Source organism: Canis aureus, chromosome 5, assembly GCF_053574225.1.
Source record: "Canis aureus isolate CA01 chromosome 5, VMU_Caureus_v.1.0, whole genome shotgun sequence".
Classification (NCBI taxonomy): Eukaryota; Metazoa; Chordata; class Mammalia; order Carnivora; family Canidae; genus Canis; species Canis aureus.
Window position 1 is genome coordinate 43,857,479 of NC_135615.1, and position 24,262 is coordinate 43,881,740.

The 24,262-nt window shown below is 33.3% G+C and overlaps 1 protein-coding gene across 4 annotated transcripts in view; it reads left to right on the plus strand.

The window, feature by feature from the left end:
* DDX4 (DEAD-box helicase 4) overlaps positions 1-24,262 on the plus strand; it is an 84,203-nt gene that overhangs the window by 47,236 nt on the left and 12,705 nt on the right. For 2 of the 4 annotated variants that reach the window (XM_077897826.1, XM_077897825.1), the window contains 10 exons: positions 8,508-8,609; positions 9,554-9,634; positions 11,139-11,186; positions 12,883-12,930; positions 13,029-13,076; positions 13,300-13,442; positions 14,066-14,218; positions 15,547-15,701; positions 19,491-19,620; positions 21,142-21,308. In XM_077897826.1, coding sequence (XP_077753952.1) covers positions 8,508-8,609; positions 9,554-9,634; positions 11,139-11,186; positions 12,883-12,930; positions 13,029-13,076; positions 13,300-13,442; positions 14,066-14,218; positions 15,547-15,701; positions 19,491-19,620; positions 21,142-21,308 — 1,075 coding nt within the window. The remainder of the gene's footprint in view (positions 1-8,507; positions 8,610-9,553; positions 9,635-11,138; positions 11,187-12,882; positions 12,931-13,028; positions 13,077-13,299; positions 13,443-14,065; positions 14,219-15,546; positions 15,702-19,490; positions 19,621-21,141; positions 21,309-24,262) is intronic. The other 2 variants (XM_077897827.1, XM_077897828.1) reach the window with 1 other exon arrangement.

Consider the following 24,262-nt stretch of genomic DNA (forward strand, 5'->3'; position numbering starts at 1 on the left):
TATTCTATTTAATTATATATATTTGGAGGTAGAAAATTTGCACATAGTGGTCACTCAGTAAATTACCAATATGTATGCATTAATATAAGCATATTTAAGTTTATATTGAAATATGACATATATATATATAGCACCAGACATGTGCATACCTCATTCGTACCTGTGTAGCTCAATGATTTCTCATTAACTGAACACACCTGGGCTTAGTGTGTTTATAAGCATCCAAATCAAGAAATAGAAATTACTGGCACCTCCAGAAGTCCCTTTAATGCTCATTTTCATTCACTCCCACTCCATGGTTAACTTTTATTGTGACTTATAGCAACTTAGGTTAATTTTCTGTTTTTGTACTTGATATAAATGGAATCATGCAACATACTCTTCTCTGTCCATCTTCTGCTTAATGTATTTGTGAGATGCATTCATAGTGTTGTTTGCAGTTGTAGATCATTATTGCTATAAGGTTCTTTGGTTCTACTGTTATGCTAATGATGGCTGTTTAGATGTCTTTCAGTTTTAGGCTATTTTGAAGCTGCTGCTGTGGATGTTCTAGTACATTTCTTTTGGTACTATTGGTATATATTCAGAAGTAGAATTGCTGGCTCATAGATTTTGTATATTTTTTGCTTTAATAGCTATTGTCAAATGTTTTCAAGATAGGTGTACTAAGGTATACTCCCACATCTTCACCAACGCCTGGTATTTTCTTTTTAAGTTTAACCATTCTACTAAGTTTGTGGTGATATATCTTATTGTGGTTATAATTTGCCTTTTCTTGATGGACTAATGAAATATGCAGTGCTTCATATGTTCACTGGCCATTGCACATCATCTTTTGTGTAGTGCTGACTCAAATCTTCTGCCACCTTTTCTGTTGGGTGTTTGTTTTTACCTTTTCATTGGCAAATAATTTAAAACTTAGAGAAAGTTTGTAAAGTAGTAAAAATAACTCTTGGATGACATTTATATTGGGAGTCTCTTTGCTTCCTCTAAAGTCATGAAGAGAACTCTCTTCTATTTTTCTTTTAGAATTTTATCTTTTTAGGGATCCCTGGGTGGCTCAGTGGTTTAGCGTCTGCCTTTGGCCCAGGGCATGATCCTGGAGACCCGGGATCGAGTTCTGCATCAGGCTCCCTGCATGGAGCCTGCTTCTCCCTCTGCCTGTGTCTCTGCCCCTCTCTCTCTCTGCTTCTCTCATGAATAAATAAATAAAAATCTTTTAAAAATAATAGAATTTTATCTTTTTAACTTCCACATTCAGATTGTAATTCATCTGGACTTTATTTTTGTATATGGTGTAAATAAGGATCAAGGTACATTTTTTTTTTTTCTCCATGAGGGCATCCGTTTGATCCCATATCACATACTGAAACACTTTTCCTTCCACTCTAAACTACAAGGCCTTCTTTGCCCTAAATCAGGGGACAGTATATATGCATGACTGTTCCTGGACTTGGTTCCTTTCCACTAGTTAGTTGCTATATTTTGGCATCTTTGCTATATAGCCTGATTAGTGCAATTCATAATAGATCTCAGTATCTGGTAGGCTAAGTCTTCCAAGTTCATTGTTCTTCAGTATTCTGGGTTATTCTTAGGTTTTTGTTTTTGTTTTTTGTTTTTTTTGTATTTCCTTGTGATTTTTAGAATCAGTTTATCAATTTTCAGGAAAAAAACCTAATGACGTATTTTGGGGATTGCATTGAATTTGAGTGGAATGACCATCTTTACAATATTGAGTTTTAATCCATGAATATCCCCGTTCGAGTAAATCTTTAGTTTTTCCTAGTTGTGTTTTGCAGTTTCCGCTAGAGAGTTATTAAACATCTTTCTTTAAGTATCTGATATTTTGTGATGCATATGTTTTTTATTTATCTATTACTCCATATAACATAGGTTTCACCATTTCAGAGATATACCTCAGTAGTTTTAAATATATTTACTGTTGTATGCCCATCTCATCATTTAATTCCTGAACATTTCCTTTCTCCCCCCCCCCCCCCAAACCCTGTGTCTATCAGCAGTTATTCCCATTTCCCTTTTTTTCTCCATTCTTTGACAACCATTAATCGACTTTCTGTAGATATGGATTTGCTGATTCTGGACTTTTCATATAAATGGAATTATGTAATATGTGGTCTCTTGTGTTTTCTTTCACCTAGGATGATCTTTTCAAGGTTTGTCCGTCCATGTTGTAACATGTGATAGTACTTAATTACTTGTGATGGCTGAGTAATATTTCACTATACAGTTATACAACATTCTGTTTATCAGTTGATTGATTACTGGGTTGTTTCTATTTTTGGGTTATTATGACTAATACTGTTATCAACTTCTGTGTACAAGTTTTATGTGAACATATGTTTTCATTTTTCTGGTACATATACCCAGGAGTGAAAATGCCAGATTATTTTTCACAGCAGCTTCACCAATTTATATTCCTTCCAACAGGGTATAGGTGTCCCAGTTTCTCTGTACCCTCACTGATCTGTGTTACTGTATGTCTTGTTGGCAGTAGTGATTTTTGTGGGTGTAAAATGGTATCTCATTGTCATTTCGATTTGTGTTTCCTGATGGCTGGCTGTATGTTGAACAGCTTTTCATATGTGTATTGGCTATTTGTATCTCTTTTGAAGAAAGGTGTATCCAGATCATTTGCTTATTTAAAAAATTGGTTTGTCTTTTAAAGAATTCTTTTTATCTTCTTGATACATGTTCTGTCAGATATATGGTTTGCAGATATATTCTCCTGTTACCTTTTTGTTTTCTTGATGGTGTTCTCTGAAGCACAGAAGTTTTAAATTTTGATGCTGTCTAGTTTATTTTTTCATTTGTTGGTTGTGCTTTTCTTGTATCTAGAAAACCTTTGCCTCTTACGGGGTCATGTAGATTTCACCTATGTTTCCTTCTAATACTTTTATTATTTTGCTCGTTAGTCCCTTCTGAGTTCATTTTTGTATGTGATATGAGGGAGGGTTCCTACTTCATTCTTTTGCAAGTGACTATCCCAGTACCATTTGTTCATGTTTTATATTGTTAGGTATAGGTGTAAATCTCTTTAAATTTATCCTATTAGGAGTTGATTAAGCTTCTTGGATGTGGGAATTAATATTTTTTGTCAAATTTGAGAAAATAACTATGACATAAAATCTGCTATTTTAATTAAATTTAACTGTATAATTAAATGTCATTAAGTACATTTACAGTGTTGTACAATTGTCACCACAGTTTCCAAAATTGAAACAGAAACATAAGCAGAAATCTGTACCCATTATATAGTCCCTTTATTTTCTTCCTCTGAGTTCCTGGTAAACTCTATGTTTTCCTTGAATTTGCCTCTATTCTAGGTATTTTATACAAGTGGAATCATACATTTTCTCTTTTGTGTCTGGCTTAATTCACTTAGCATGTTTTCAGTGATTGTTCATGTTTGTAGCATGTATTTGAACAAAGAACATTTCTTTTTATGGCTGAATAATTATCCCTTGTATGTATAATACCACATTTTATCCATTCATCTATCGATGAACATTTGGGGTTTTTACTTACTTTGGCTATTGTGAATAATGCTCCTGTGAACATTCATATATATGTATCTGTTTGAGTCCTTGTCTTTGCATCTTTTGATATATGACTAGAAGTGGAATTGCCAGGAGATGGAACTGAAGTAAGTTGAAATATGCCACAGAGTTCACTGTTTCTTGCTGAGAATCAGCTTTTATTTTATTTTATTTTATTTTATTTTATTTTATTTTATTTTATTATTTATTTATTTATTTTTTTTTGAGAGAATCAGCTTTTAAAAAATAGTCTCTGGATTACTGCAAGCCTGATTAGTTTTCATTTTGGAAAATGTTAATTCTGATAGTTTTTGTTCATTTTTTTTTTCTTTTTTGGAGAAGCAGAATTTGGAGTTTCTCACTTTGCAGTTTTTGCTGATGTTAGTGATCTATATCATTTAAAATTTTTCATTTTGTTTGCTAGTATATAGAAATAAAATTGAATTTTGTATATTGAAGGTTGAGTGACCTCGCTAAATTTATGGTAAGTACTTTTTGAAATGAAATATTCATGTTTCTTTTACACAAAGTTTAAATGATTTATAAAATTACTCCTTAAGAGCTGCAAGAGATTGTCAGTTGTCACTTCTGAAATGCAGAATATACTTCATGGAAGGACTAATGTCACCTTTAAAAATATATTAATGTTATTTTATGAAAAGTGACATTTAAAGTAAATTTTGAAATATTTCAAGAACTCAGAAAAGCACAGAATATTCTAAACACTTGTATACCACTACCTGGATTTAACAGGAACTTTTTGTCATATGTTACTTCATATATAGAAAAAAAAATACACTATTGTTGGAAGACCCACCTTCCCTCTGTATTTTATATATCATTTTCCCAGAGGTAACTTTTTAAAAACATTGGTGTGTAGAGTATACTCCTATTCATACTTTTAAAAAGTTTATTATACCTAGTTTTTGTGATTTTTTTTTTTAAAGATTTTAAGTAGTCTCTGTACCCAGTAGGGCTCAAACTTATAACTCCGAGGTCGAGTGTTGCATGCTCTACTGATGAAGGCAGCCAGGCACCCCAACCCCCATTTTTGTGACCTTTTTATTCCAAGTTTTTAAAGATTTATATGTTGAAGTATAGTTCTAATTCATTTATTTTAACTTTTATAATGTTTTACTTACCTTGTCAATTTATTATTTTCTATTCTTAAAAAATATTTTATTTACTTATTCATGAGAGACACTATCGGGAGCCTAATGTGGGACTTGATCCCAGGACCCCAGGATCATGACCTGAGCCAAAGGCAGATGCTCAATCACTGAGCCACCCAGGCGTCCAAAAACAAATTATTTTTAAAACCATGTAGAATATGTAAAGTTTCTATCCCTACCTTCTAACCAGAAAGTCATGCAGAATTTTAATTCTGTAGGATATCCATGTTCTTTTTACCTCTAATTATTAGGCTCCTTATATAATTAGAAACGGGCATAAGCTTTGGGGAAAAAAAGAGAATGTTCATTTAAATGTGTATCTCCTGTGTATGGAATTAAAAGCTATAGATACTGGAGATAGGGAGTCATTATATAGTCATTTGCTTAGTAGAGAAACTATTTTTGAAAAGGCACCAAATTGAATTTACAGAAAGCAGTAGTTATTGATTGAAAACATAATAGATTAAACAGATTAAACGAAGATGAGTAGAATAAATGAATCCAAAGATAGATCTGAGGAAATTCTATTTGAGAATGGAAAACACGAAAGCATTTAATTGATATGGGAGATAAAATAAGAAGCTCTGTTATTCTAACAAATGTCTAAGTATCACTTGAAGAGAGAACAGAGAAAATGGGAGGAGGTGAAGCAGGAAAAAGAAGGCTATTCAGAGACTAGTTGAGAGACTTTTCCAGAGTTAAGGAGGTACAAGAATCTTGAGCAAATGAAAAAAAAAATTCCACCCTTATCTGTATATTGACATTGCAAAATTACTAAGATAAAAATAATTAGAACTAACAGAGAAAAAAGACAGATACACCTGTAAAGGAACAACAGAGAGCAGAATTTTTTCCCCATAAAGGTGGAGAACATAATAGAGTAGAATTTAGAATCCTGAGGGAGAGTAGTTCTGAATCCAAACTGCTATATCCAGATAATTTAGGTGTCAGAAAACACCCAGATAAAGATGATGTTGAGTACTGTCAGGCCACTGAGGAAAGAACTACTTAATTATGGTATTAGCAGGAAAGAAACAATGCAACAAGAAAGAAGTAGGAAGCAATGATGAGCAAAACTAAATAAACACACATTTTAAAATTGATAAACATATTGGTAAACAAGTAAGTCTGACTCTAGAAGATTGTAGTAATGTAAATTAATTTAGGGGTTTTAGAAATAACTAAAATACTAGCAAATGAAAATACTTTAGTTCTTTGTCAACTCAGTAGGAAAGAGAACAGATTGAAACTAATTTCAGAATTTCTTAAAAATGGTAAAATTGAAGGATAATAAGAAAAAGGATGTAATATATAACCTACTAGTGGAAGAAATCCAGTAGAATAGAAGGCTAGGACTTTGAGGAAGGAGACAAGGCTGAAAATAAATACTTCTTATTTATACTGAAATTGAGAATAAAGCAAAAACATAAAATGCAGCGTTTGGAAAATCGATTGGACAGAAAGGAAAACAAAATACATTAAAAAACTCAGGGTAAGGAGAACACAAAATAGGGTGATAGAAGTAAAAAATGGATATGTAAGTAATCATAATATATGTTAACAGTAAATGTAATTTCAATGTAGAGTTGAAAATAGAAAAAAATGTCAGTCCAAGATTAACCCCAATAAACTGACATAGAAATGGGAGACAAAATAGACTCTAAAGCAGACATATTAAGAATAAAGAAATAATTACTTAGTGATAAAAGTCAAGTTTACTGGGAAGTTATTATAGTTTGGAACATGGCTTGAAATCTAACAACATATTTTTAAGTATTTAAAGTAAAAGTAAACATAATTATATGGAAAAATTTGCAAATTCTAGTTAAACCTCTAATCCTGGATTTAAATAATTTTTCCCTTAGAATTGACAGAATAAGCAGACCAGACTGATTAAGACTGTGAGATCTATGAAGTTTTGAATACCATTTATTAAGCTTGATTTAATATTTGTGCTTGGAATAATATGCCCCATATCATAAATTACACATTTTTTTGCAGCATATGGAAAATACTATAATTTTACCATCAGTTAAGGCGAAGAGGTAGCCCCAAAATATAACAGAATTTATCACAAACTGTGTCCTCTTGTTAAAGTATCATGAAAGTAGAAATCCATAATGAAAAGCCTAACCCTTGAGATTTGGAAACTGAAAATTTCAATTTATGAATTAAAATTCATATGGCAGTAATAATGTATTTAGAACTGAATTGGCGGTAAAAACATCAAAACCTATTAAGCAGCTAACTTTTTAAGGAAAGTTTATAGTCTTAAATATATGGAGTAGAAAAGAAGTGAGCTAAGTGTTCAACTTAAGTAATTAAAAACTTAGTAGAAGCCACTTAAAAAGATAATAAACATGAATGAAACAGAAACAATGAAGTATTATTCAACAGTAAAAGTGAAGTACATTTTTACAAATCAACAACAACAACAAAGGTGGATAAAAGAAGCAGGACCAAGAATATATTCTGTATAATTCCATTACATAAAGCTCAAACACAAAACTGACCAATATGTTGCATAAAGATATGTACATGGTTGCTAAAATTAAGAGCAAGGAAATTAAAAATAATTTAGGATATTGGTTGAGAAAGAAAGGGAAATATTATAGAGAAAAAGACTATCCATGGCTCCAGAGGTATTGAAAATTTTTTGTTTTAAGCTGGGTAGTGAGTCCATAGGTTTTGATTTTATTTTTTAAACTTGTGTGTGTGCACACACATATATATATACATATGTTTTATATATTTTATTTATTCATGTTCACACACCAAAGTAACATACCTTAAAAAGAAGTGGATCAAAAAGATAAACTGTCTCTTGAAAAGAGATAAACCCCAACAAAGTTTATTCAAAGATAAAGAGGCACAAATAAATTAGAATTAAAAGGTGGATATAATTATTGACAAAAAGATTATTGCCAGATTGAGGAATCTAAGTTTTAAGTAGTAGATGTATAACTCTGAATTTACCTTACATTAAGTCTGCCCTTTAGGTTTTAAAAACACATGTACTTCAATAGCAAGAAATATATGGAGAATTTTTACCTTTATTGATCAGTTTCTTTGGGTGTAAAATAGTGACAGATTCATAAACTAAATCTCAGTTTCCTTATTTTCTGCCCAGTTGACATTTTGGTTTTGAATTGATCTTGTTTTGCTGCAGGTGGGATCAAATTTTACTTGAGCTGTTTATTCTGATTTTTGGTATTCAGTTGAATTAATACATTATAGCAGGAAATCAGACTTTATATATGCCTATATATCTGTGCTTTAAGATGTTTTACTATTTTCTGTAAAGAATAAATAGAAGTATAGATTTATCTAATCCTTCTCTACATTGTAAAAATCTTGTTAATGATCCAACTGTGGCAACTTTCATTGTTTTACAAGTGACACTTTTTCCTTTTAGTCATTTTTAGTTTTTTTTTTTTTAAGTAAACTCTACCCTCAACATGGGTTTAAACTCAAGACCCTGAAGCCAAGAGTCACATATTCTACCAACTAAGCCAGCCAGCCACCCCTAGTCAGTTTTAGTTTTTTCAAAGCAAGCATTGTGTTTTTTTTTTCCTAAATTGTAGCTATGTTTGTTTATGTTAGTTAAGTTGAACCCTTATAGGTCAAATATGGCAGTTCTTTTTAATAACTATTAATGTCTTAAAATGTTTAAGGTCATTGAAATATCCAGGGCTTAAATTAAATTTGGCCACCATTTCTCCAAGATTTTTGTTGTTGTTTTGTATTGTTTTTTTTTGTGTGTGTTTTAATACTATAGGCTTTCAAGATGGAAATGATTCAGAAGCTTCAGGGTCATCTAGAAGAGGTGGAAGAGGTAGTTTCCGAGGTTGCCGTGGAGGATTTGGTCTAGGAAATCCAAGTTAGTAGTGAATTGCAAACGGTGTGCTTTATCTATTAGGTTTTATTTTTCATCATTTCCTCCTTAACACATAATATTGTTGAGAGGATTATATGAGAATAGCTTTGCAGACTGGTACATAATCACCTACATTGTATATAACATTATTTTTTAGATCCATATCTAATTGCATACTTGTTAGTTGGAATATATGAATCTTTCTAGAGGTTTGTGTGACTCAGCTCTTTAATCTTATTTAAGTGTTTTAGAGCTCTGATGATAATGACCAAGCTTAGAAAGAGGTGGCCTTCTCTAAGTTTCTACCCCTCATTGTACATTTACTAATGTGGCTTTCTCCCTTAAATTACTCCAGCCATCATTCTTTGGAGCTAGGGGTATTGACTTCAGAAGTCACTGTTGGATTGCATTTGTCTCTTAATGGTTAGATTAGTGGTTTGGAAGTTAAATTTGTAATAATGATTTAATAAATGTGTAAGAGATTAGTGAATTGTCACATTTAAAAAAGAGTAGGGGTCTAGGGGTTGTTGTTCAGGACTTGAAAGCTTTCATTTGGCAACAGTGGGAATAAGGGGGTGCTATTCTGGAGAGTAAGTAATGAGATTATGTAATTCTGAAATTTTGGGGGCAGTAACAGTTTACTTTTTGGAGGTTCTTTAACTTTTGCTTATATGCTATTTTAACATAGCATTGGCCCTAGCTTCTTTTATAAAATAATTTTAATAAAATAAAACTTTGAGGACGTAATTTATAATTGAAAGAAATAGTTTGTGGAGAAGTCCTTTGTATGGTACTTAGAAGAATGCTTATTTTGATTCCTGTAAAATTTAAACTGTTTTGCCTCACATCTTTAATTTCTGGCACTATAATTTGATTTTCTTTTCTTTGCTGTATGGTTTTAAAACTTCTTAAAAGTAACAATCTCATTTTATTATGTACAAATATAGATCGCGAATATGAACAAGATGAGGGGACACAGCGCACTGGTGGCCCTTTTGGTTCTAGAAGACCAGTATTAAGTGGTGCAGGTAAGAAATAGAATTTCTTATTGAATGTTAATAATTTATATATGATTTTAGCTCTACAGTTAGTAACCTAATATGTTTAAGTATACTAGGTTAGCTCATGATTTTCTCTGCTTTTTAGACCAGCAGGCAAAAATTCATGGGCAAGTTTGCCTTCCTTACAAAATTGTGCATTGTGAATTACTTCTTCTCTCTTATCTACCAGTTAATTTGAGGTGTAAATTATAGCTTTAATTGGGGGAAGGAAAATTAAATTTGCAATAGTTTCTAGTTTCTTTTTTTTAAAGATTTTATTTATTCATGAGACACACACACACACACACACACACACACACACACAGGCAGAGGGAGAAGCAAGCTCCATGAAGGAAGCCTGATGTGGGACTTGATCTGGGACTCTGGGATCACGCCCTGAGCCGAAGGCAGAAGCTCAACCGCTGAGCCACCCAGGTGTCCCTGCAATAGTTTCAAAGACAGAACTCTGAGTTACGGGATTTGAAGAGAAAGTGAAAACCAACCAAACAAACAAACCACAGTTGTTGATAAAAATGTGCAAATGTGGATAAACTGGTATATCAAGACAATAGAATATTATTGAGCACTAAAAGGAAATGAGCTTTTGAAGTATGAAAAGATAAGGAGGAACCCTAAATGCATGTTATTAAGTGAAGGAAGCCAATATGGATAGGCTACATACTGTATAAGTTCTAACTTTACGAAGTTCTGGAAAAGGAACAACTCTGGAGAAGGGTAAAAACATCAGTGGTTGCCAGGGGTTGTGGGGAGGGATGAATAGCATGAGGATTTTTTAGGATAGTGAAAATACTTTATATGATACATTAATGGTGGATACGTGTCATTTTATATTTGTCCAAATGCATAGAATGTACAACATCAAGAGTGAGCCTTAATGTAAACTTGGATTATGCCATGTCAGCTTGAGTTCATCAGCTGTAACAAATGTACTACTCTGATGGGGGATATTGATGATGAGGGAGGCTCTTCAAATGTGGGGGCAGGAGGAGGTATATGGGAAATCTCTGTTCCTTTCCTTCAATTTTTCTGTAAACTCGAAACTCTCAAAAAAAAAAACAAAACCAGGAAGTCTTTGAACAATGTTCAAATGAAGAAAAGTTTTAAAATAAATGTAAAATTAAGAGATGGATAAATGAAGGGACCAGGAATCCTCAACACTTAATACTTGAATAGAAATAGCTATATGGTTTACATGTTCAAGGAACAGACCCAATAGGGGCACCTGGGTGGCTCAGTCAGTTAAGCATCTGCCTTCAGCTCAGGTCATGATCCTGAGGTCCCAGGGTAGAGCCCCATGTTGGGCTTCCTGCTCAGCGGGGAGTCTGCTGCTCCCTCTGCCCCTCTACTCACTTGTGCTTGCACGCTCTCTCTCTCTAATAAATAGGTAAAATATTTAAATAAAAAAGGAGAACTGTGTTTAAAAAAATGAGCTGAGTTTTCTCAAAATAATCTGCAAAAAAATGCATTACAGGTAATGGTGACACTTACCAAAGCAGAAGTGGCAGTGGAAGTAGACGAGGTGAGTTCTTACTTGGTTTACCTATAAATGGTTAACATTATGGAATCTCAACTTAATTTTTAAAGTTAAAGGTAACTGTTACTGCTTTTATATACTTTGAGAAGTAGACATTTGTTCCACCTGTTTTGGAGAGTTATTTAATACTTCTCAGTGTAACAGTTCCATTATAGGAATTATATACCATAGATGTATTTGCTCAATGTATGCACAAGGGTGTTGTTCACCGAAGCTTCATTTATAATAAATAAAACCTGAAAAGCAACCAAAATTCATTGACAAATAATGGTTTAATAAATAATATAACCATAAAACGGGATACTGTCCAGATGTTGAAGATTGAAATATGTCTATATGTACATGTTCTTATAATAAAACAATGCTTTTTCATGAGATAGTTATTTAATTTGGCATAAGGCATAAAGTTTCAGTATACATGATTTTGTACTATGAAAAAATTTTTCAGAGTTACAAATGTTTAGATTTCATAATATAAAAGTTAAAATGCTCTCCAGACTAGGAAAATAATAAAACTTGTTTGATGTCTCTGAAAAATCCTCAGTGATCTTTAGTAGTCTGAGAGCATTCAAATAGATGACTCCCTGGAACTGTCTTTATTTCTCCCCTTGATTCTTAGATTCTTCATTATAGAAGGAGGTTATTAATGGCTAGTTAAACTATATCTACAAATGCTCAAATCTTGTTGGGAAAAGGATTTCAAGACCTGTGGATGTTCAGGACAAGGAAGTTAGAGAGCTTGCATGTAAATATATATCCAGTTAGATTTTCAAATAGAATGCAGTTCTTACTCTTTTCTGTGATAATACCAGAAAGTGACTTTAATAGATAACTAGTTATCTAAAACCATGAAGGTAGTATATGGAAAAGAGTTAACGTGACAGGGCTGACTGCTATTCTTCTAATGTCCTGCTTACAAGGTTGTTTTTTGCTTGGCATCTGGGAAATTGGATTTGGGAAGTGTTCTCATCACCCAACTAGTTTTAAGAGTGGCTTACTGTGTCTGGAGTATTTGTACAACAATGTAGTTTTAATACATGCTTTTCATTCAGGAGTGTGGAATATTAGTATGTGCCAACCAGAAAATGTCTACATTTTCAACCTCTAATAAAAACCATGAGTACTGTGTCTCTAATGAGCTTCTCAGGTGGGCAACAGTTTTAACATGTTGTCACAACTTGTTGCTTGGGAAATTAAGTGTATCCTGTATGACACCAGTGGGAGAGGACTCTTGGAAACTTGTGTCTAGTTAACTCTGGACTTTGCCCCATGCTGGTTCTCCCTTTCCTTTCATTGTAATAAATCATAGCTGTGCGTATGACTATTCTGAGTCCTGCTGAATCATACAACCTGGGAATGGTAGTGGGGATACCCAATACAGATGGACTTTTAGTTCATTTAAAAAAATGCATTCCTTTGCTGAGGAATATAGAAATGAGGAAAGGGACAGAGCAGCTTAAGTAAAAACTAGTAGTATGAAACAGTATAATTTACATAAAATCAGCATTTTGAATATTAAAGAAACTTAAAATAGTTAAGAATTCTGTCTTGTCTTATTTGTATGAAGGACTTTAAAAATGTCCATTTTTAGAACTTGTTCTCTTTGAAGATAAGCAATGAAAATAAAGAGGTGCATAGCCTTGTATCTTGATTAATTGTCAATATGGATTTCTTTAATTAGGTGGTTACAAAGGTTTAAATGAAGAAGTAATAACAAGCTCTGGAAAAAGTAAGTTTTATTTTAGATAAGGTATTTGATTTTTACAGTGAAAGTTCTTTCACCCCTCAAATAAAAATATATTTATCTCTGGTTTGATTCCCTTTAAGATTCTTGGAAATCGGAAGCTGAAGGAGGAGAAAGTGGTGACACTCAAGGTATATTAATTTTTGTGTGAACCACATGAACGTCTGTTGCATTATAATAAAAATGAAAAATAAGAACAGAGTTAACCTTTTTTTTTATTTGAAGTGAAAACTTTAATGGTAAACATTGGGAAGTTCTTCAGTATTTAAAATTTGATTTTCAGGTTTTGTTTTCCCTCTTTAATTTTCTTCTGATCATTGTAATGTAAGCTCTATCTTTTATTTGAATTCTAAGGACCAAAGGTTACCTACATACCACCTCCTCCACCTGAGGATGAGGACTCCATCTTTGCACATTATCAAACAGGCATAAACTTTGACAAATATGATACTATTCTTGTAGAAGTATCTGGACATGATGCACCACCAGCAATTCTGGTCAGTATAATAATTATGTATTGAATATATAGCAAACTTTATGTATAAAATATATAGTATATTTTTGTAAGTTGATATTAATACAAAAATTTCATTTTTCACATATAATGGTTTAGATTAAAAATTGAGACATATCTACCATGTATTACTTATGGAATTAAGGGCTATGTTGAAAGAGTATTAAATTTCATCCCACATTCCCAAACTAGTAAGAGAACTTCCTTTAAATTTACTAAAAAGGGTGTTTTTCCTAGAGATTGAAGATTTCTGCTTCCTAAGTATATAAGAAAAGTCTCCCTTAGGAGAATGATATTCTAAGGAGTTGGTTGGTGCCTTCAGTAGTCTCTGGTTAATGATCATTGTGTTTGTATTTCACAGGTTCTAAGAGGCCAGAAAAAAATGTCTTTAGAACTAGTATCTACAGAGAATATTCTTTAATTCCATCAAGAAATAGTATACAGGCTCTAGATAGTACTTTTGTGCAGGGGCGTATTGGTAAAGTAACTTTAGTAGATAAAGTGGAATTAACAAAAACTTGAGACTAACTCAAATGAAAGAAGTTTATGGAATGATCTGCATAGGATATGTGGAATTTAATCATATTCCTCCCCTTTTTGTTTTAGACTTTTGAGGAAGCTAATCTCTGTCAGACACTGAATAACAACATTGCTAAAGCCGGTTATACTAAGCTTACTCCTGTGCAAAAATACAGTATTCCTATTATATTAGCAGGACGAGATTTGATGGCTTGTGCTCAGACAGGATCTGGAAAGACTGTAAGTCCTTTTCCCACATGTATTCTGCCCCATAATCAAACTATTAGCAGTTTTTGAACTTTAGTTCTTATGAAGTAGTTTGAATATTTTTTGTTGGATGGAAGGCTGATGATTTTGATGTCCTGTCATACTGAGTTTTGCTTCTGAATTCTGGTTTTATTGGGGTTTGTGTACTTCTCAAAAAAGAATTTTGAATTGTTTCTGGAGCAATGTTGAAGTTCATAGATGTTTAGTCTGTTTTAAAACAACTCCTTCTGGAACATGGTAGTATCTAAAACAAAACAATTGAGGGGTGCCTGGGTGGCTCAGTTGGTTAAGTGTCTGACTTTTGATTTTAGCTCAGGTCATGATCTCAAGGTTATGAGATTGAGCCCCCTCACTGGACTCTGTGTTGGGCATGGAGCCTGCTTGGAGTTCTCTCTCCCTCTGTCTTTGCCCCTCCCCCCTCAAAAAAAAAAAATGATTGAGGGTCAAGGCACCAGAGGTTAGGAAATGCAGAGAAAGAGAGAAAATAAGTTACATAATAAAGTGGATAAAATTTTGGAGTCAAAAGAATGAGAAATAGCAATATGCATTGCACCTGGTCTTTAATATGAAGTAACTTCAGGTTATGCTATCTAAAAGACTGATGAGATCAGGTTGCTCTTAGGACTTACCTCTGGAATCTGTCTGTTAAGTAGGGCTCTTGAGATGAGTCTTAATGACAGACTGTCGTTTCTGAATCATAGAACTGTAGTTCATGCTCTTTTGGTTTTAATCAGCCTCTGTAGTAGAGTTGAAGGGATAATAAATGAGTTGTATAATACAGCAGCTGATGTGTGACTTACACATGATTTTGGAGGTAGATTTTAGTGTCTAATTTGCTTAATGAGAAAAACTATAGCACAAAATTTCTTCTGCCACAGTAACTTGACTAAGTGTGGGTAATCCAAATGATTGATTTCCCAATTTTTGTTGTTTGTGTACCACTTTTGGCAGGCAGTCTGAGAATTTTATCTCTACTCCAAAAGGAATTCATTTAGAATAATTGCTAAGTGCAGTGATTTGTGTCAGGTTATGTGTACATTATCCTCTGTAAATAAGTTAAAGTTAATTATTTAGAATTGGTGGGTATGATGTGCTTTTCAATTAACGGAAAAAATACCAGCATAAAAGCTAAAGTGTTAAATATTCACTGAAATAAAAATTGTTTTCCTCTCTAATTTTAAATTTATTAGCAAGGTGTAAGAAGAATATAGAGGCTGTAAGGGAGTAAGGAATACATTTACTTCTACAGGGAGAAGGATGATGTATTAAAAAATTTGTAAATTATGTAATTCAACTTCTAGGCAGCTTTTCTCTTGCCAATTTTGGCACATATGATGCGTGATGGAATAACAGCCAGTCGTTTTAAAGAGCTGCAGGAACCAGAGTGTATTATTGTAGCACCAACTCGAGAATTGATCAATCAGATTTATCTGGAAGCCAGAAAATTTTCTTTTGGGTATGTACATCTGGAATGCCACTCAAAAGTTTTTCTGTAGAGACTTTTTTCACATATTTTGGGAAGAACTCAGTGTAATCGTGTAATTAGTGTTACTTGATTTAAGTGTACTTCTTCATAGTTTTCTTTATGGAATTCCCTATTTATTTTTATTATAAGAAGCATGCTTATATTTTAAAATAAATATGCATATTAAAAATCAGTGGTAGGAATGCCTGCATGGCTCAGCGGTTAAGCATCTGCCTTTGGCTCATGGCGTGATCCTGTGGTCCTGGGATTGAGTCCCGCATTGGGCTTGTGCATGGAACCTGCTTCTCCCTCTGCCTGTGTCTCTGCCTCTCTCTCTGTGTCTCTCATGAATAAATAAATACAATCTTAAAAAAAAAATCAATGGTAATAGAAGGTTGATAAAGTAGCGAACATATTGGTGGCATATTTTCTGGTATTTTGAATGTATGTATAATGCACTTTGGGTGTTCCTAATAATAATGTTTACATACAACTTCGTGATATATAAAAGGCTTATAATCACCCAAATTTTTTATCATTTTAAGATTGTTTTTGTGTGTGTATTTTATTTCTCTCTTTTGTGGCATTTAGGTTTCTAGTTTGGGACCTACTAGAAATAAAATTATAATGAATAGCTGGCTAAATAAACTCTATTTTTATGTTTTAAGTATTTCCTTAGAGTAGGTTTTTAAAAGTTTAATGTTAAAGGGTATGAACTCAAAACTTTCACCAATATATACCTTTCTATCAGCAGTATATAAGAATGCCAATTTCACTACACATTTTGTCAACATTTTGTATTATGTTATCTATTGCTGCCTAATAAATTACCTAAAACCTAGTAGCTCAAAATGATAAATATTACCTAATAGTTACTGGGGATTAGGAATTGGGGAACAGTTCAGCTGAGTGCTTTTGCTTGAGGGTCTCTCATGAGACTGCATACAAGGTACCAGCCACAGTTGTAGTCATCTGAAGGCTTCACTGTACCGCTCCTATGAGGATCCTTGGTTGTCCTTAGGAAGTGACAGCTGGCTTGCTTAGAGAATGAATGAGAAAGAGCAAGGAGGAAGCTATAAGTGGCTCTTATAAAACAGTCTCAGTCACTTCTGCCATATTGTATTCATCACTCAGCAAATTACTAAGTCTACCCCATACTCAGGATTACCTATGTCACTTGCTGGAACCAGTGCAAAATGAAAATGCAGAGTCCATTCTGGACTTAAAATTCATAAGAATTAAAGCATTAAATCAAGCTAAGGGCTCTTCTTATCTTGGGACCCTACGTGACTGCACAGGTTGCTCACCTATGAAGCCAGCCTTGCACACACTTAAGGGGAAAGAGAGGATATTTATTTGAAGAAAGGAAAGAATATGGAAGAACTTCGTGTATATATTTTAAAACCACCACAGCATCTTCGTTTTTTCCATTTATTTGATTATTAAGAGTTGAACTACTTTTGGAATGCTTAATAAATTTTTCTTTGTTAATTAAACATTGTTATTTACCACTTTATCTGATAGGATCTTAATGTTTTCGCAGTTTTTTCTTTAGAGCTTTCTATGTAGGAATTGTTTACATTTTATTTTCTGTGAATCTGTTTTATTTTATTTGGAGCCCATTATGACAGCTTGAACTCATGACTTTGAGATCAAGACATGAGGTGAGGTCAAAAGTTGGATACTCAACTGAGCCACTCAGGTGCCCCTTGAATCAGTTTATTTTATTTTACTTTTTATGTTATTAAAAATATTTAAATTCAATTTGCCAACATATAGTATAACACCCAGTGCTCATCCCATCATGTGCCCTCCTTAGTGCCCATCACCAAGTTAGAATCAGTTTATTTTAAAATGAGAAGAAAAACTAAAGTTATTAAAAATCTAATGTCAAGCTTAACAGACTTTTTTGGAAAAGGTGGATGATATGTATTGCTTCAGCCAGTGTTTTTTCTTGATAGTCCTTGTGTACTATGTTGCTTTTAGGCTTTTAAATCAAGTAAAAAAATACCATATTTTAAAAGAAATGAAATGTGCATGGTAAATTCAAATAATATGTATGCACAAAATGAATATTTGTACATGGAAATTTGTTGTAATGTTGTGGCAGAAGACTGAAAAGTATCAAAATGTCTATCATTCAAGACCTAGTTAAGTTATGGTACCCTTAGAATAATAATGGTAATAACTAAGTTATTGAAGCCTTAGCATTTGCTAAGTTACAAGTATTTTATATGTACTACCTTATTTAGGCCTAGAAATAGGAGAAAAGAAAGAATTTTTTTTTTTTCAAAGAATTCTTTTAGAGTAATGAGTTTATTTAATAAAAATAAAGTTTTGGGGGTCCCTGGCTGGCTCATTGAGTGGAGCATGCAACTTTTTTTTTTTTTAAAGATTTATTTATTCACTTGAGAGAGAGCAAGCACACACATGCTAGTGTACAGTAGAGGGGAGAGGGGCAGAGGTGGAGGGGGAGAGAGAATCTCAGGCAGACTCCACGCTCAATGCAAGCCTGATGTAGGGCTTGATCTCATGACCCATGAGATCATAATCTGAGCCAGATTACAAATTGGACACGTAGCCAACTAAGCCACCCATGAGCCCCACGCATACAATTCTTGATCTCAGTGTCAAAAACTCGAGCCCCATGTTGGGTGTAGAGATTACTTAAATAAATAAATAAACTTAAAAAAAAACCATAAAATTGTCCTGTACTCTTTTCTCTTCACTTATTTAATTCTCCTCTTTAAAGTGAACTCTTTATAATTTTGTGTGATTTAGTGTAGAAATAGCTGGTGCACATGTATGCACTTTAATACTCTTCTTAGCAGATGGTAGCATACTAAGCTATTGTTATTCTTTTTTTTTCAATAGTAAATATTGGAGATAATGCTTAATCTGGAACTATACCCCTTTTCTTTTTATGAATGCATGGTATCCCTTTGGATGGGTGGACTATAATTAGAGTTTTTCTACTATTAGACACTTAATTTTCAGTCTCTTGAGGCTATAAATAAAGGTGGCAGGGAATATTACTGTAAAGTCAGCCTTCCCCTTTGTGGGGACATATCTGAATGGTAAATTCATACGTATGAGTTTATTGGGACAGAGAAGTTTTTAAATTTTATTTTCTTTTAAAAAGGATTTTATTTATTTATTTATGAGAGACACAGAAAGAGAGGCAGAGACATAGAGGGAGAAGCAGGCTTCCTGCAGGGAGCCCGATGTGGGACTCAATCCTAGGACCTGGGATCACAACCTGAGCTGAAGGCAGATGCTCAACCAGTGAGCCACCTAGACATACTGAGAAGTTTTTAAAGTTTAAAAGAGATTAAAATTGTGAAAGAGCCTGTTTCAGTTTATCCATTTGAGTGCCACTTTTCCCACACCATGGTTAACATGGCATTACTACAGTTCAGGAAAAATGTGTTAGTCTTCATTTGTCTTCATTTTTAAAATAATGTTGACTTTAAACAAATGTTTAAAAGCCATTTATATTTTTTATTAACCACTTGTTAATGTCTTTGGCCAATTTGTATGTGGGTGCTATTGGTGTTTACTATTGTTTTTGAAGAGCCCTTTATTGGATAGATTTTAGGGTTTTTTTTTTCCCCATCATTTATCATTTGCTTTTCAGCTTCTTCCGAGGAATAATTTAATTTTTTAGATACTTGAATGTATTAGTTTTTTACTTTAATAGATTTGTTTTCATATTTTGTTAGAAACAAATATATAATTTTCACATAACTAGAAAATAACATGAATTTTTCTTGTTAATAGGACCTGTGTAAGAGCTGTTGTTATATACGGAGGAACCCAGTTGGGGTATTCAATTCGACAAATAGTACAAGGCTGTAATATATTGTGCGCTACTCCTGGGAGACTGATGGATATCATAGGTAAAGAAAAGGTAGGCTCTATACAAGTAATACAATTATGGATTGATTAATAATTTTTTTGTATGGGACAGGAAAGAATGATGCAAAGAGAGATATATTTATTAGAGCATAATTTATGTTAGCCTCCATCAGATTCTTTGAATGCATTCTTTTTTTTTTTTTTTTTAAGATTTATTTATTTTAGAGCATGAGCATGGGATGGGAGGGGCAGAAGGAGAGGGAAAGACAGTCTTAAGTAGACTCCACGCTGGGCAAGGGGCTTCATCTCACAAACCTGAATCCATGAGCTGAGCAAAAACCAAGAGCTGGATGCTTAACCAACTGCACCACCCAGGAACCACTCTTTGAATGCATTCTAACATAATTCTTAAAATAATTCCAATAGGAGATAAATAGTATTTCCTATTTTTGTATTTGAAAAGACAATGATAAATAGTATTTCCTATTTTTGTATTTGAAAAGACAATGAGATTATATAATTTATTTGAAGTCCCTCAGGTACCTCTAGCAGTAGAGCTAGGATTAGAATCTGGATCTGACTCAGGTTGGTATCTTATACTCCACCATAGTAGGAAAAATGGAGTAAATGATTCTATATAGTTTCATATAAGTTGTGATATGTTTTCTTCCTGAAAGAAAGCCTGGTGGTATTAGCAGTTTTGTCTCCTGTTAAAGCCCGGGAATGATGTTAGCCAGGATTATTAAACTTCTGAGTCTTTAAAAAGACATTTTAGGCTTATGTACTTATTTTAGGTATTCATATACCTATTCATTAAATCAGTGCTTTAAGTCTACTTTGATGAACCTCATTTGCTTTTTTTTTAGGCTCTTCTCTAAAGAGATTACTCAAAACATGGTCTGTCTTCATAAAAGCACTTTTCTTAGAATACTTATTCAGACTATCCAGAGAAATTCACCTTGATTTTTCACTAGATAACTTTACATGGTTGTGCCAAATTCATTTGTTTTCCTTGAAAATGTCTGCTTCTCTTTCTAGTAATAAGTGTTCATGCACAAGTGACAGAAGTTTTTCATTTGTTCGTAAGTGATTAGAGAAATGGAGAATTTTTTTTTGAGAAATGGAGAATTTATGAAGAGTTTAAGTGTTAGAGCTTAATTTACCACTTAAAAGACATTTGAATATGTTATGCTGTTAGGAAATTTCAAGTCTGACTTTATCAGATAATATGATCTATTATCTATGTAGTCTAGTATGGTAGTCAGTAGCCACATGTGGCTATACAAATTTTAAAATGATATAAAAAATTGTTCTTTAGGCATACTAGCTATGGTTCAAGTACTTAATAGTTACATATGGCTAATGGCTAACATGTTAGTGAAGATCAAAGATCCATCAATACTGAGATTAAGAGTACTGTTGTTATCTAAGCATAACGGTTCTCCTTTTATGCATTGATTTCTAATCTTCATGCCTATGAATAAATTAGTAGTTGGAATGGTTGAGAACATTGTAGTTTAATATATTGACTAGTATGCATTTTCTGCTCTAACTCTTGCAAATATTCTTAAAGATTGGTCTCAGACAAGTCAAATACTTAGTTTTGGATGAAGCTGATCGCATGCTGGATATGGGTTTTGGGCCAGAAATGAAGAAGTTAATTTCCTGCCCTGGAATGCCATCAAAGGAACAACGTCAAACCCTTATGTTTAGTGCAACTTTTCCAGAAGAAATTCAAAGGTGACATTTTTTTCTTCTTAAAAATAATTGTTTTGTATATAAATGGTTTAGTGAAAGGAAAAGCAATTCAAATATATTATTTTTAAGAGTTTTTTTTACTTTAAGATTTTAACATAGTTTTAAAAAGTGGATGTATTCCTAAAATATGTACTATATTTTTCATTGTTTTTTGCCTTTATCTCTGGCTGTCCGTTAGTGTCACATTTTATTAAAATGTGTATGTGTGTGTGATTACACAGCACCTACCTAGGATTTAATTAGTGCTTACTAAATGAAGTTATTTTTATATTTATGCCTTCTCTTCAAAATCATAGGGCTTGGGAGAATTGGGCCTTTTTTAGAAAATTCATGTACCAATTGTTGACATGTATTGAGTATCTTACTATATATACTCTATGGCTTGGTGAATTCTCAGATTAGGATGACACACCCTTTCTAGAATTGTGACTCTTCTTCCTGCTTGCTGCTCCCTTGGCCACAAGGTGCCTCAAGTGACCAGACAGCAGCTTGAGCTTGTAATTCACTAATACTCCTGCCTTTGACTCTGACAGAACTTTTCTCTCTTGGGGAACCACGACCTCCATACTTCCATACCTATAGCTTAGTGGGGAACAGATTTCTTATGTGAGTCACTGGGAGGGATGGTAAGGGGGCCACTCTTGCTTGCACCCCTTGGCTCTCAGACCAAATGCATGATATAAAGATTTCTGATTGAAAGTCACTGTGCCTTGTTGAATGATGTGCTGTCCTTGTAAAGAAACACTAAGTTGGCCTTTGAGCTGTTCTTTAAGAGTATATTCCACTTTCTGTGAGGCTGACAGCTTCTGGGTGTTGTGATATGATACGACCTATAAACCAACCTTATGGTTATGGGCATGCTCAGTTATCTCTTTTGCTGTAAACTGCCTCCTTGTCTGATACAGTGTTACATGGGATCAATACTTCTCAAGTCATCAGATAGTGGGGGCTGGCTATTGATTTGGTTTACTTAAGGGATGTTATAAAAAGTCTTTTTGTAATATTAAAAAGCTGTTTTTTGGAGGAGAAAGTCTAAATTATAAGGAAGAATTATCAGGACTTTTTGTTTTTAGTAGCACATAAAATAATAGCTTATATTAAATGATGTCTTAAATTTGAAAAGTGTTATCTACATTTCCATCATCATATTTGACAATTAATAGTGGGTAGATAATTACCTATCTAAATAGCAGGTAATATTCTGCTGCCTGTCTGTTTTTTGATTTGCCCTGAAATAGGAAAGTATTTGGATATTGGCCAAAGTGACTAATGTGTGCTCTCATCACTAATATTTGTTGAGGGTTTTTTATGAGCCATATTTGATTATAAGTCCTGGGGATATATGATAAACAGAATAGAGGACCTGAGCTGAGGACTCCTCACTTGCTTTACTCTCTGCTTTTAAATGTTACAGGCTGCCCATTATCGTGTTGAAAGTACACTTTTGTCATTGTGCATATTGACTAAATCTTTGCAGCATCCATTTCTTCGGCTTATGTTTCTTTCTGTAACTGTCTGAAATTTATTACTTGTGTCCCTAATCTCTCTCCTGAGTGCCAGACTTAAGAATTTAACTCTTTAAGAGTATTTTCTTAGAAGAATTACTAGTAACTAATGTTCATTGTGTCTAAAGTAGAAGCTATTCTTTGGTACCCTCTTTCCTATCCAGTTTTCCTTATTGGCAGCATGGTCTTTCTAAGCCAAAATCCTTTGAATCGTATTGATTCCTTCCTCACATTGCTTTAACTTTCTGCCCTTCAAAAATAGTCATTTTGGTAGTTACCTCTAAAATATTTCAAAACTGTTCATTTCTCCTCTGTTTCCCACCTTAATTTAAGTCCTTTTAGGTTTTCCTTTGCTCATATTAGTAGCTTTCTAACCTGTCTCCCTTGACTCTAATCTCAATTTTGTGTTAGTAATTCCAAAATAAAGTCTAGGATTTTTAGACATTTATTCAATATAAACCTTACAGTGTTTTCACATCTCCACAGACTAACCAGCTTTCAAACTCTAAACGTGATGTAATCTGCTTCATCTGCTACTTTATTACTTGGAATCATATATTTCTTGTTGGCTAATCAGGCCAAATTCTGTCCCTCCTCATTATCTGTTCTTGTTTCTTCTTTCTTTCTGCTTAGAATGCTTTTCCCTGATCACCACCATTCTACATTCTTGCTTGCTGTTGCTCAGATCCAGGTTCATACTTTGAAGATTCTTCTAAATATACCTCATCTCATCCATCTCCTGCCCTTATATTTGTGAAACTATTTTAAACACTGAACATTTTTGGGAATATAGTATGTGTTCAGTAGATGTTAATTATTAAAACTAAAGTATTGAATATATTAAATATTAAAATGTTTAATATGATTATGCAAATATTAAAACGTTAAACACTTTAAAATACAGTAATTATTTTTATATAACTGTTTATCCTGTTGATGCAAGCATCTCAGTGGCAGAGACCATCATATCCATCTTTGTCCTTGCAGTACCTTACGCCATATGTGCCTGCCACAGATACTCACTGAATGTTTTATCAAATGAAAAGGATGATGTATAATAAAGAATTGCAGATGATTTTGAGATTTGTGCTTGAGAAGGTGCTTGACTCTAGAAGGAGGGATGTCAAAAAGAAGCTTTTCTTTTTCTTTTATTGTAAGAGCAGATGCGAAAGAAGCAGCAGTGATTTATTAAAATTCTGGAAATGATGAGTTTGAACTATTTTTATGATATTTTAGGAGACAGCTAGAAAGTAAGGAACTGCTAAATGGGAGAGAAGAGGAGTGATGATAGATTTAGATCTCCTCCTTATTCTCAGAAAGCTAAACTATTTGATTGGCTGTTCCCTTTCTCCCTTTCCTATGTTTCTAGATGATCTAAAGCAGACCTTAATTGTTTGCTGTCAGTGAATCACGTGTGTGTCTACATGCTGA